The sequence below is a fragment of the Dreissena polymorpha genome, chromosome 9 (genome assembly GCF_020536995.1).
Source record: "Dreissena polymorpha isolate Duluth1 chromosome 9, UMN_Dpol_1.0, whole genome shotgun sequence".
Taxonomy (NCBI): domain Eukaryota; kingdom Metazoa; phylum Mollusca; class Bivalvia; order Myida; family Dreissenidae; genus Dreissena; species Dreissena polymorpha.
Window position 1 is genome coordinate 87,690,944 of NC_068363.1, and position 14,050 is coordinate 87,704,993.

Genomic DNA, 14,050 nt, shown 5'->3' on the forward strand with positions numbered 1-14,050 from the left:
GACGCGTGATACCGCTGAGCTATATTCAATGAGCGCCTGCGTAGGTCACGTGCATCTGTCCCGATACACAACGTTATTTTAAACCGCCAGTTTCAAACAAATTAGGTCAACACAAAGGTTCAAAAGCACCGGTAATTTTTGAAAATACCCGTGTAAGTGGAGTTGGTGAACAATGGATCCAGACACAGAGGTGAGAATTACCAAGAGCTCAATTTATTACGCAATTGATTTACCGTTAAACAGATTAAATACTGTACACATTTCTAAAAATAAATTAGCGTTTTCTTGTTTTGATATTTGAAGGAATGAGTTGACATTGTTTTTAAAACTGAGTGTTATGATAATTTTAACACATGGATGACGAAAGCGAGGTAGTTTGTAAAAAACAATTACATTAAAGCTTTTATTAATCAACTGTCCAATATTATTCTAATGGAAAGGCGAAATATGCATTTGGAAAGTTTTCAATAATTTGAATAAAGTCAAGCTTCTTTATTTTAAGTCTCATACATATTTTTTTTTGGTTTTGACATTGTTTTGTTTAAAGTTGATAACAACTCACAAAAGTTGACTTTAAGATGAGGATGGTGAACATTTGTTTATTTTAATGCATTGAACCCATTTAACCAAGTAAAATGTTCATTTACATGACTTTTGGCATGAAATATGTTCTGTATTTGTGCTTATTTTATGTATTCAATTGTAGGTAATGCACTTTAAGAATGAAATTGACACAATTTTCCTTCCTTTTGGGAACTTCTGAAATAATTCAAACAATGCAGCAATTAGTCCAACTTGTTGACGCTCTCAAGTATTAAGCTACTTTTTAGATAGGTAATATTTGGAGTGTCCAACGGCTGAACCATTCGATTTGTGTTGAAATTTTTTCCTTCTTTGTCTATATTGTTGCGCAAGGATTTTGTGCGCAACATTCAAGCCCCGATATAAGACACTTAATATCAACGGATTGCAATAATATTTACATACCTGTGTAGATAATTCATTTCTCGATAATGTTCCGTAAAAATTATGTAATGACACTTTGAATTTTGCACGCCTGAGCAATTTAAATCCAACCACTATTCAATTTTTCAATATCTCTCGATTCGCTCGCTGTGTAGATATAAATCGATAACACGACCTCGATGTAAAGCATCTGGTTTAAAGTGGAAGATTAAACAGCGTAAAATACAGTTTGCGTTCGTCTGTTGTGGTGCAGCGCGTTACATAGTAAACCGATGTTATACTTTTCTGGATTAATTTAGCATTGTTTTTTTTCTAAATTGACAATTAAAAAGTTCTGAAATAAATTACATCTTTTATTTTTATACTGTACATAAATAAGATTGATACAGATCGTACAGTATACCGTCCTATGTAACGTAGAATGTAAGTACATAAAACAACACAGACAGAGGTGCGAAAAAGACATGCATAAACACTCACTGAAACTTAGAACAGTGAATAGAAACTGCACCATATCTGTTTTGAACATATGCTTATTAAATCGACAAAGATTAGCATACTAGATCTAGTTAGGTAAGTCAGTGTTAAAAGCTCATGTTAAATAAAATTACGCATACACATTACACCGTAATGCCTTCTTCTGATTGGTTCATATTTAAATCAGTTTCATGACATGGCTACAGGTCAGTGATTGTTTTGCAGATTTAAGCAGAAGTTTAACTGAAGAATTTATGCCTTTCTAACTTCGAATCGACGATATTTGATGTAAAAATGGACTTCTGAATTAAAACTGAATGAGTTGGTAATGTTATTTTGCATTTTTACGCAAATTGATGAAAATTTAAACTTTCTGGTTTCCACCACACAAAAGGTCCTTCAACGATGAGACGTTCCAAAGAATTTAGCCCATATAAAAAGTATCTTTAAATTCTTTGCGCGTCTTATAAATGAGACTATGCAGCAATAAACGCTTTACCTTCAAAGATTTTTTTCTTTCCTGTTAAATCCATGTCAAAATTGTTTAATTAACAGCACTTGTGTTTAACCTCGCAAAGCCCATAGTTCCATAAACACCCGCTGTAACATCCACTATGCGGATGTTTACTTGTTTCCTAAACTGCTCAATACGGGGTAACTTGAGGAAATATGTTTTGGAATACATTTCTTCTTAAGGTTCATGGGGAGGATAAAATTCATTAAAACTTCGCTTTGGTTTTTCTTCATTGAATGTGGTACAATATGGTCAAATTAAATATCATTTTAAAGCTAAAGACGGATAGAATAACATAAACACATTTTTGACAGTCAATATTTGTGTGCTTTATTCATATTTTGGTTTAAAACCAATATATTTTTACACTAATTTACAAAATCTCAATCTAAAGTCAGGAAGGATATGCACTACCTTAAGTTGAATAAATTCAAAGCTATATACATAAATAAGATCAAGTTAGCAACATTTCACAGAAAATTATTGTCATAAAACAACAAATGAGTTTTTATTCAACTGCCTTTTTTGGATAAATATCCTAAACAAAGTTCTAAAAATAACTAAAACGTAACTACTTTTTAAAAATCCAGGTATGGTGGATAATAAGAGTCACAATTCTATTTCAAAGGCTTAACAATTGTGTTATTTACCTCTCAACCAAATTGCAAAATTTAAACCATCTCAAATTGAAATAGATTGCAGCAGGGCTTTTTTTTCCTGACTTTGTGAAGCGGCCCTGGCCCCTCACTTTGTGAAAAAATGAGTCGCGAACTTGTCAAAATTGTGAAAAATTGAGTCGCGAACTTTTCAAAATTGTGAAAAATTGAGTCGCGAACTTCTTAAAATTGTGAAAAAACGAGTCGCGAACTCTTTAAATTGTGAAATTCAAAGTTCAATGCATTAGCATAGCTAAAGCATGTTAAACACTTGAATATTATCAAAATTTCCTTAAATAATGCAATAAAGGCATATTTTCCTTCTATGAATACTGTATTTGATACAATAACAACACATATACATATATCTGATTTGCAAAAAATTATTCATGTACCAAATGCAACTAAAATACCTGGTCCCAACAATTCTTTACCACAGGAATAACATTTATAAACATAGAACATTTCAAGAGCACATAACTCAGACATGTTCTGGACTTTACAGCTTTAGAACTCTGTTCTTTTTACTCTTGAAAATGTCAATAATTCTCTCAAAATCTGAAGAGGAAAATTCCTTCTTCATGATAATTTTCATGTTCTGTGAGCCTGACCCTCGCCAGTGTATGATGATCTCCCTGGGAGGTTGTCATTTGATCTGAAACATTAGGTATACATTGAAAAACAGTACTTTTGTAAGAAATGTAAACAAGTTATTTTATTTTTCACATTTTTTCACAAAGCATAAATAGACTACATACAAAGTTTGAATCATGAATATGTGTCATGAATATGCATTTAAATGAAAAAAATATATATGAAAAAACCACATTATTACATGTACTTTAACCAAGATTTCCAATCGTAAACAGATACGAATAACAAGTCTCGGTCATCAATACTAGGGGACGTTTTGACTAGGGGCCGTTTTGACTAGCTTCCATCAATACATAAGCCGCGGCAGATACTTTCACTTTTATCAAATGACTTTCCTTATAATGTTATCAATGTGCATGTTTCAAATCTTACCCTTCTGTAGAAAGCTTTTGTTTCTTTACTGTTATCCCAAATTTAAATAAATCGGGATTATTTTGCGTTTTTTTTTAATTTTCTTCGTGTAGTAGAGAGCGTTCGGCGTCGCCATTTTTTATAGTGACGTTGCTGGGCAGAGCTTTTACTATTTACGCCGGTTTCACCGGTTACACAACACTTTAAAATCGATTAAAACAAACAAACATCGGTAACGCGAGTCGACAGTTTTTCGCGAATTCGGAATTAAAAACGAGGTTATGAAACTTATATTTCTGTTCCGAAATGGCCGTTTTTGACAGTTTTGAGCACAAAAAGTCCGTTTTTCACGATTTAAAACGGCCGTTTTTGTAAATATTCACGGCCATGTCAGGTTTGTGAATTGGCCGTGTCAAAATTGTGAAATGTCTGTCCACGGCCAATCGCAAAGAAGGAAAAAAAGCCCTGTGCAGACGACATATAAAATTGTAAAGGAATAAAAAGAAATTGGCAAAACGATTGATTTTATATTTCTATTCCTTCTACCCATTTTGAAAGCGTGGCCATCGCTGTGATCCGTAGAAAAACGTGCAAAACAAATCGGTCGAAACCACATGCAGTGGTGAGAAAAACGGGTATGTGTATACACATACCTGAGAAAACACAATACTTATTTTGACAGTTGGGCGGCAACTAGTAAAACAACTTTTAACATTAATCAGCAAGAGATCGCACTAAATAATAGAAATGACCACGTAGAGATATCATCACTTACCTTATTACAAATATTATCCAGCTGAAAATTGTCCCCCACGCGTCTTTTTTAGTTTATTTGTATTGTTTTTCTGGAGCCGAAGTGCATCTCACAGAATATCCATCCAACTTCCGTTGTTTTCACTTTCGTTATTAAAAACTCCGTTTAAAAGAATTATTTCTACTTTTAGATTGTTAAGCGATGTATTATTATATATTATCTATACAATAGAATACCGTGATGAATTGAACAGAGTTACGTATCGATCTTTCTATCAGTCTGTAAGCGTACTATTTTATGCGCAATAATATATGTCGTGTGATTCGACAGCGATTGTAAACATTGGTGAAATGCTTCTTACATAGTTATTCTTTTGAGTGTTTATGAGGTCTGATCGTGCTGTTTGCAAACATCAACGGAAAGATTACAATCCAATGCATTTGTCATCGTCAACCGTTTAGAATGTCAATTAGGCGATGAGTGAGTTTTTAGCATGTTTCTTTCTATTTTATTAATTTAAAAATGGCTGCCCCCATGGTGATGAAATGACATGTGTTCGAGTTTTGATATTTCTAGATATGTAAACTTTTTTTACTATTTAAGCGTAACTTGCCCTCGTCACTGTCGATATTATTCACTAGTTATATAATTTTCCGCCGAAATACGTGGAATAAACATGATTCAGATTTTTGAAAATAATGTTTATTTTAGTGTTAAAATCGCTTTGTATTTTGATTGATTTTGTGGATGTTATGATACGTTGATGTACAAAATTGGTAGCAGTTTGAAGGAAAAACATCCTTTAAAGCAAATATGTATACATTTTCAATGTGGCACTCTTCCTTTAGTCAAATTTGAGTTCAATGCTAGGGGTCCCACATTTTTCAAAATGAAGCCTCTACATGAACCTTAAATTGTCTTGCAAAAAGAGAAAGAATTAACTATTTTATTATTAAAAAATATTGTGTTTTGAAAATACTTAAGAATTAAATTGCAATACAAAATAATAAATATAACCAAGCAACAATACAATTAGTATTGCCAGCATTTTTTTTCCTTTATAAAGAATTGGAAAACAGAACTTTCCTAATGGAGAAAATACTTTTGGTAAATAAAATGCAACATTTAGTTCATTTCCCTATGCAGCTCTACGGCTTCTACCTAAGTTAATATGATATTGACAAATTGACAACACTAACATTTAAATTTTGAAGTAATTTTAGCACAAATACACCAATTCCCAATCTGAATACTTCACAATCCGAATTTTCCCAATTGTATTTTTTTCATGCTAATTTTTCCCCATTTGGCTGGTACCAGTACTTTTTCCCAATTGGGCAAAAAATATCACTGATAACTATGATCAAATGTAGCTTAAAAATACTTGTACAAAAATATTCCTGAAATCTATTTTGAACAGAGAATAATAGAGAGGACTCGCCAACGGAGGGCTATGTTAGATCAGAAGTTTGGAAAAACTCCAGACCCTGCACCGCGGAAACGTTTCCTTGAAGACACAACCAACCAACCTGTGCAAAAAACAGTGGAAGATGGTATATTAGTTTAAGGTTGCCTTACATGATCCTGTGGTCATTTTTGTGGCTATTAAACTTAAAACAAAATCACTGGTTGCCAAAATATTGAAGATTTTATGAGTTTTATCATGAGGTCAGGTTTTACTGGTCCCAAAAAAGTGTTCTACAACCTGTTATATGCTGGTTAACCCCCCCCCCCCCCCCCCCTCCCTATTATTTATAACTTATAACAATCATCTAATAAACAGTATTATATTAATGTCCTTGACTCAATTTTTTCTTGTATATGTCATTATGTGTATACATTTCATTAATACAAGAAATAATTTCATAAGTAATAATAAGCTTTATTATATTTTTTTAACATTTCTAGCATTGGTATGAAAATTGTTTCTAACAATTAATATTCAGATTCCCCAAAACGGCAGAGAACATGGGAAGCAGATGGTCATGGCAAGTCTGACACCCCAGCTATCAAAAGTGTGCAGTCAAGAATGGCTGGTCTGGCAACTGATAGGCAGCTTCTTGAAGGTATTAATTTTTATGGTGGCAGGGCCCACGACATGGGAGAATCTTATTCAAATGTTTTAAGTTTTGTAAAAAAACTGTTGTTACCCCGGTAATATCTGCTGTTACTGACTTTTTGTTGTTTTAACATCGACCCCTATAGTCTGTAAAATAATATGGTGTAAATTTCTGGAATGCAAAAATGGTGGCTATTACGATTACAAAATAAATTTTTTGCAATTTAGTCGCTGCAGCCAGGATAGTATTGCATCAATAAATAACGCACACCAACTTTTTATGTCTCCGGATCGAATGATCGGGGGTATATTGTTTTTGGCCTGTCTTTCTGTCATTCTGTGGAAAACTTTAACATTGGTTAAAGTTTTGCAATCATGAATAGCTTCTGCAATATTGAAGATAACAACTTGATATTTGGCTTGCATGTGTATCTCATGGAGCTGCACATTTTAAGTGGTGAAAGGTCAAGGTCATCCCTCAAGGTCAAATATATGACTCAAAGCGGTGTCAAAACTTAAACTTTGGTCATAACTTTTGCAATATTTAAGATAGCAACTTGATATTTGGCATGCATGTGTATCTCATGGAGCTGCACATTTTGAGTGGTAAAAGGTTAAAGGTCAAATATATGGCTTCAAAGCGGCGCAACAGGAGGCATTGTGTTTCTGACAAACACATCTCTTGTTCATTTGAAATTTTGAGGAAAAAAACTGCATGCTATACAGGGTTTTTTTCCCACTTTTTGGGAAGATAGCCCATGGCTTTGGATTTGGGAATTTTACCGGCATTTTCATGAAATTGGGAAAATAAATTTATTAGCCTTTTTTACCACACGAAAAGTCCACAGATAAGGGAAATACAGTAGATTTCGCTTAATTGAATAACCCATTTGTAACGTCCAAATATTCAATTATCCGGAGTATTCAATTATACGGAATCCGTTATATCACTAACCAGGTGTAATCCTTCTGGAAATTGTGCTTTTCATGCATAATCAAAACATCGTTTCGACACATAAAGCGTTTAAAAAAAGTTAATATTGGAATTAAATATTGAATCCATTATAAATATGATATAAATGTTTTGTTGAATTCCCAAATGAGAATACAAATTTTGTAATCCAAAACACACTTTCTAGCTTTAAATAAAACGTCCACATGTATTTCCTTTGCCCCCAACAAAAAGCTAGCGAAAACTATGCAGCAATGTACAATGTCGTGCCATACGGTGCGTGTAATGATTTTTCCCATTTTCATTTTATTGCTTACCCAACGCTTACGCTAGCAACATCTATTGCTCATGTATTGTCCTGGTTAAAAGCGCGCGAAAATTAGCGTGGTGTATATACACTGTCGAAGGAAAACTTTGTAGCGAGGAAAATGCTGTATCTTTGACGTTACGCTCTTTCAGGTAGTTTAGTATTGAAACAGATAATGTACTGTGTGCTGATTTACCAGAAAATCTGGTCAATACTGGAATTAAATTTTGGTTATTGTGAAAACATGAGCAGCAGTGTTAAGACTGCAATGTTTTGACAAATGTGCGCGTTTGCAATTGTTCGACATCATGTTTAGATATAATTTACTGTGACGCAGTTGTGTAGGTTGATAAACACAAACTGAGAATATAGTGTAACATTCCATCACCTATTGCAAACTGTTGAGCAAGACACGTCAACAGTTTGTTTCTAATCAGCAACACAGTCTTTAATTGTTTCTAAGTGACAACAAACTGTTGAAGTGTGTTACTCGACAGTTTGCATTCGAAAGTTTGCACCTGACTGCACACCGGAGACTCCAGTGTTTGCATTGTACTTGCTCGCATACTACACCTGTTAGTCACGTGACGCTTGACAGACGCTGCATACATGCATGGTGTGAAATGAAAACAAAGGCAGTCAATTGAGCGTGTCTGTCAAAATCATCGATACGATGCGTATACTTGGAGATGTGTGAAATTCTTTGCTGGATTAAAGTGTCGATTATAGTGTGTAATAAAAAATTGGTTATTCACTTAACCGAAATACGCCATATTTGCTGTCAGAATATGTGGAGTTTTTCCAACGGGAAGAGATGCAAATGGTTTGGTTTTTTCAATTTCTATTCAATTAACCGAATTATTTGATTATCCGATATTCAATTAAGTGGAATCTACTGTACTTAATTTGATATAACTCTTTATAATCATTCAAATTAAAAGAAATAAATCACATAATACTTTGTTTGAGGTAATTGAATTAAAATTGAGATAAAATACACATTAGACACTTATTTCTAAAAAAAAAAAAAAAATTTTTTTTTTTTGTAAATTGGGAATTTTTTTGCCACATTTTGGGAAAAAAGTATACTTTTTGGGATTGGGAACATAGCCGAATTTCGGCTATAAAATCGGGCCAAAAAAAACCCTGCTATACATGACAACTTACGGTATTAAACTTTTTTCTAAACTTTTGTTATTGACAGCCAGAATCAATTATTTCAAATTCATCCCAAATCCTAAAATAACACCCTGCTACATGTCCTACTTCTAGGTACCAATGATGGCGACATGAAGGAAAACAGAAGCCGTCCTGTTGCAATGGAAACCGACCATAATCCAACAAAGTCACCGGCTGCAATCAAGTCTCGCTTTGCGAAGCTGGCTCAAGATCTTGACGAGTTTGAGTGTGACATGTCGCACCCACGAATCAAGTAAATACCTGACAGTGAATGCAGAATACCCAGTAGTATCAAGTAATTTTGGTGTTAACGATTGTGTGCTTGTTAACAGTAAAGTAGTTACCTGATTATAAACATGTCATCATTTTTATTGATGGACTAGTACGGATTGCTGCATCTTAAACTTAAGTTGATTATAAAGTAAGTAAGGGTCATCTGGTTTTGTCAACTAGTTGCCCCTAAGGGCAAGTTGCTTTTAACACATCTTTACACCCCTGACTAAGGCCCAGGGGTTTTTATCTGATTTTGGGGAAAGGGCCTGGCCTTTTTTGAGGGGGAAAAAATCGCGCAAAATGCCGGATTTTGGGGGAAAAAATCACGCGAAACGCCGGATTTTGGGGAAAATAAGGAAAGTCTTAAATAATCAATTCAACATATTTTGCTGTTTTTAAAACAAAATCAAGGCAACAGATAATTTAATTATGCAATATGTTGTATTTTCTACACTGGATCAGGTTAACTTATGTATTTAAAGTTTAAAAAAAAAAAAATCTTTTTTTTTTTTTTTTTAGGGGAAAAAAATGAAGTCTGGGGAAAATTTACCTGCTGAGGGGAAAAAAAATCTGAGGGGAAAGGGCCGATTTTCGGCGGGTCCCAAAGAAGGAAAAAAAGCCCTGAAGGCATATGTGCATTTGCTTCATACATATCGCCAATTACAAATCCCATACAGATCCTTCATCATCATAATTATCCATGGTTGTGTTATTTAATGAATTCTGTATTAAACAAGAGATCAAATTCTTCAGGAAAGAGGAAGAGAAAAAGACCAAATGGCAGCCTCCAAAACGTGACGACGGGGTGCCACCAAATAACCATAACTTTGATGCCAAAGACCGACATGTGAGCTCACCACAAAAAGAATACGAGCTTTACCAGGGCCCTAAAAGAAACAACAGCAATGGCTCCAACCCAGCCCCATCTCCAAAGAAGACGCAGGCCCCTGCACCTCCCATGGCTCCGCCCCTGCAGGACATGCCTCCCGCCAAACCCCCACGGGCCCCATCCCCATTGCGGGCTAGATCCCCTGCCAGGGCACCCGTGGGCTCGCCCCACGTGAGCACCCACACAGTAAACCTTCAGCAGCCGCAGAATGTCGCCTCTCCGAAATTCACACACCATGTAAGATGCTAACTGTAGTCAGTGAAATAGAATGTTTCTTTTTATTTGATGAAAGTGTGCTTCATATTTTATGGCAAATTAATGTTGTCATCATTAGAAACTCAGCTGATTCATTAATTTTTAATATGTGGTTAATGTATGTATGAATAATTAATGAGTATATAGGATAAAATGGAATAATTCTTCTAAAATGTTCAAAACGGTATCATTTATAACATCAAGTGGAAGCATTTACTGTCATTAATTAAATATCCTGACAACATGGTCATCATCATCATCTGCTACATGTATACAGGTGCGCACCATGGTGAATCAGGAGCCGGTGAACAAGCGAGCCGATGACTCAACCTCAGGAGACGAGCCCACTGAGAAGCCTGTGACCGACAGGCTCGCCACGTGGAAGAAAGCTGCAGGCACCCCGAGTAAACCGAAGGAAAAAGATCCTACTGAAACTCCGTTGTCAGAGAGGTTTGCAGGTAATAGAAGTTGTTTGGTTCATTTGCTTTTCCCTGAAAAACACCAAATAGACACTCCTCATGATGTTAAGCATTAGCGCTAATCCTTACTATTCAACCTAAACAAGGTTAATGGTAATGATACAGCTTTACGGCATGAACTTTTTACAGGAAATTTCAAAGGTCAGCTAAGTACAGGGTGATATGTACCCCTCTTTGTGCAGTACCTGGTTGAGAAACAAAGGATGTGTGTGTGTGAATAACGTCGCATATTGATGTCTTTTCATTCTTACTCTAAATCTGTCTTCAAACATATTTTTTTTAAACATCGGACATGATGTATAAGTTGGAATCAGTCAATCTGTGAAATAGACAAAAAATAATGTTCCACAAATAATGATTATTTTTCAGTATGCGGTCATTATGTTAAGTGTCTTACAGAAAATGTTCATTTTTCATCAAAGCAGAAGAATAGTCAAAGGCTATGTCATAGTACACGTCTTCTTAGTTATGTTTTTGATCGGCAAGTAATTTATAATAATTGCAACCCTGTAAGCGTTTCCTGGTTTGCCTTGTAAGGATGGGAACAGCCACATGCTTAGCACAACTGATCTTAAATAAGTAAAATGTTTTATTACAAAGACGTAACAAACCACATACAACCATTTTCAATCAAATATTCCTCCTGTGTATGGTAAAACATTCCTGTCTGTGTTGAATAAAAGCGTCCTGCTTATCCATTTCTTAGTCCAGTATTTTCTGACTAACAATCGATTATTTAAATAGCTATTATTGTAAACCTTATATATTATACTCTATAATTTATATTAAGCGTTTTCTGATTTGCCATGTTAGGATGGGAACAGCGTGTCACACAGACCCCAAAAGCAGACAGCACGCCCGCCAGGAGGCCACCACAAGGTCAACGGCAGATCACCACGCCAAGCCATGTGCAGCAGGCTGCCGGGTCACAAGGTTACCTGCCGGACAATGACCCTGCTGCCAAACCTGTGTCCGATATCCGGGCCAGCTGGAAGGAGGCGGACGCCAAGAGCAAGCCTGCGCGAGAGGAGGAGCCTACCGCTTACTCTGTGAATGACAGAATGTCTGCGTGGGAAACGATGTCATCGTCAAACCAGGTGATTGTTGACCCTTAACTTAGATACGCTTTTCTATGCCCCCAAAGGAGGGCATATAGTGATCAGGCTGTCCATCACACTTTGCGTTTATATTTCGAAAAATGCTCGTAACTTCTATGTCGCTTCAGATAGCAACTTGATATTTGGCATGCATGTGTATTTCATGGAGCTGCACATTTTGAGCGGTGAAAGGTTAAGGTCATCCTTCAAAGTCAAAGGTCAAAAAACAAATCCAAGGGAAGTAATAAGCTTTAAAGGGAGATAATTATCTGTACCTGCCAAATGAAAAATAAATAAATCAAAGCGGCACAGTAAGGGGCATTGTGTTATTGACAAACACATCTATTGTTTCTGGTTAATAGTCTCTTAGAAAATGAAATAAAATTAAAGATATTTCTTACTTGATTTAAGTTTTAAAAGCTTAATTTCAAATTCTAAGATTCTTAAGAGCAGCACCTGAACAGCCTCTGAGTTAATGTGAATAAGTTGTGCGAATTTTTTGTTTGGTTTATACCTATTTTTTTAAAGCACGATTGCATTGAAAGCCTAGTCTTATAAAGATACTTGAGAGCGGATTCCTTTTAAAACAAGTGCTTTGGTGTCTTAAGTATGATCTTCAGTTACAATTTTGCATCTTAACAAACACTTCATGGGTAATCTTTTTTTTTTTTTTTAAATAGCTTTTTATCTAAACACAAACGCAACAAATAAAGAGTTTGAAGTTACAATATCCATTTTACTGATATGTTTATGTTTGGAATTATATAGTTTATGTCAAAATTTCCTTTTTCACAGGTATTCAGGTTTTTTTTTTACTTAGAAAGTGACGCCGATATTCGGCGTCTTCCCCTACCAGAATTTTTCCCCTAAAAATACCATTTCCCCTCCAAAAATATAATTTTTCACCAAAATATAATATTTTACCCTCAAAGAAATGTTTTTTTTCTTTTGGGAAGTCGACACTTATCCAATATGTACTATGTACAACGATCTCGCTCTCTCTCTCTCTCCCGACGGACACTCAAATCTGGGAATCCCAGTGATTCTATATATAGCTCTTAAATTACGTCATGGAAACCGGGCAACTAATCGTATTAATCATGTGACTATTTTACTGGATTCCTGTCTTGCGCGAGAAGGGTGTTTCGTCAATTAATTACCGGAAACCAGTCGAATTTTCATCCGGGTTATGTGAAAGCCAAGATATAAACGTTAAAACAGAAAAAAGTCTCACAATTGGCGTTCATACACAAACAAAATAAAACGTTCGGACTCGGAAAATATTAATTGAGTTAGCGCATTTTTTAAGAATGAATCATCAAAAACCGTTGAAACCCAGCAGGATTCGGAGGTACATGTAATCAACATCGATTAATTCTGTCGGATTATTGTGAAAGTGAAAGTAGACAATCGGCAACTGCCGCACCTTTCCCTTCCAATACTGTAGCTGATCTAGATCGTCAACCCATTCATAATGAAATTGAAATCATAATATTGACATCGTTCCCCGGCCCCAGTTGAAAACATTTCCCATTATTAGATCTACACCTGCAACTTTATTTAGGACTTTGACTTTAACATCATACTTGTTCATGTGTTTAAGAACAAAAAGGCCAGAGACATGCCTCTTTTTCTTAAAAAAACCCTTAAGTCTGTAGGTGAGTTATAGACATTGAAATGAACAGTTTTTATTTTTTCCCAAAATATGTCTCTTTCGCGCTTGATTTTCCCCTTTTACCCAGCGTCCAGCGTCTTCCCCTCTTTCTAAAAAAAACCCCTGGGTATTGGTCAGATTCCCAAAATGATAAGGAAAAGACCCGGAAAGACTGACACATTTGTTTGTGCTTGACAGGTTAGCAACATCAAAAAAGTGGACCCCGGTTCAAACAAGGGGCCTACTTGGAAACCGACGGGGACCCCAAACAAGGGCCTCACTCCTCAGAAGAGCTTTAAGGAGTCAATTGAGGAGAGGGCCTCACAGATGGGCCGTGGGAAAGCAGTCGAGGGACTCCCACCTAGACCTCCAGCCCCTAATAATAGCGCTGCAAGGTACAGTAGGCCTTTTGTCGGCCATATCTAGGGGTCTGTTAAATGGACCTATTCCCAAAGCAAAATGTAAAAAAAAATCCTGATTTGCCAAAAAATTATTATACCTAAATTTACCTCTCAAAAATATTTATGTATAATT

At 35.5% G+C, this 14,050-nt stretch overlaps 1 protein-coding gene and 1 long non-coding RNA gene across 5 annotated transcripts in view; one reads left to right on the plus strand and one right to left on the minus strand.

The window, feature by feature from the left end:
- Positions 1-48: 48 nt before the first annotated feature.
- Positions 49-14,050, plus strand: part of LOC127844299 (anillin-like) — a 76,005-nt gene continuing 62,003 nt past the window's right edge. For 2 of the 4 annotated variants that reach the window (XM_052374398.1, XM_052374402.1), the window contains exons 1-8: positions 242-371; positions 5,793-5,925; positions 6,319-6,438; positions 8,963-9,122; positions 9,896-10,268; positions 10,564-10,744; positions 11,579-11,862; positions 13,715-13,911. In XM_052374398.1, coding sequence (XP_052230358.1) covers positions 354-371; positions 5,793-5,925; positions 6,319-6,438; positions 8,963-9,122; positions 9,896-10,268; positions 10,564-10,744; positions 11,579-11,862; positions 13,715-13,911 — 1,466 coding nt within the window. In that variant the 5' untranslated portion in view covers positions 242-353. Of the gene's footprint in view, positions 191-241; positions 372-5,792; positions 5,926-6,318; positions 6,439-8,962; positions 9,123-9,895; positions 10,269-10,563; positions 10,745-11,578; positions 11,863-13,714; positions 13,912-14,050 lie in introns of those variants that run through there. The other 2 variants (XM_052374400.1, XM_052374401.1) reach the window with 2 other exon arrangements.
- Positions 2,929-4,082, minus strand: LOC127844318 (uncharacterized). Its single transcript, XR_008032669.1, has 2 exons — positions 3,640-4,082; positions 2,929-3,268 (listed from the first exon to the last, which is right to left on the minus strand). It is a non-coding gene; the product is annotated as an uncharacterized LOC127844318 (long non-coding RNA).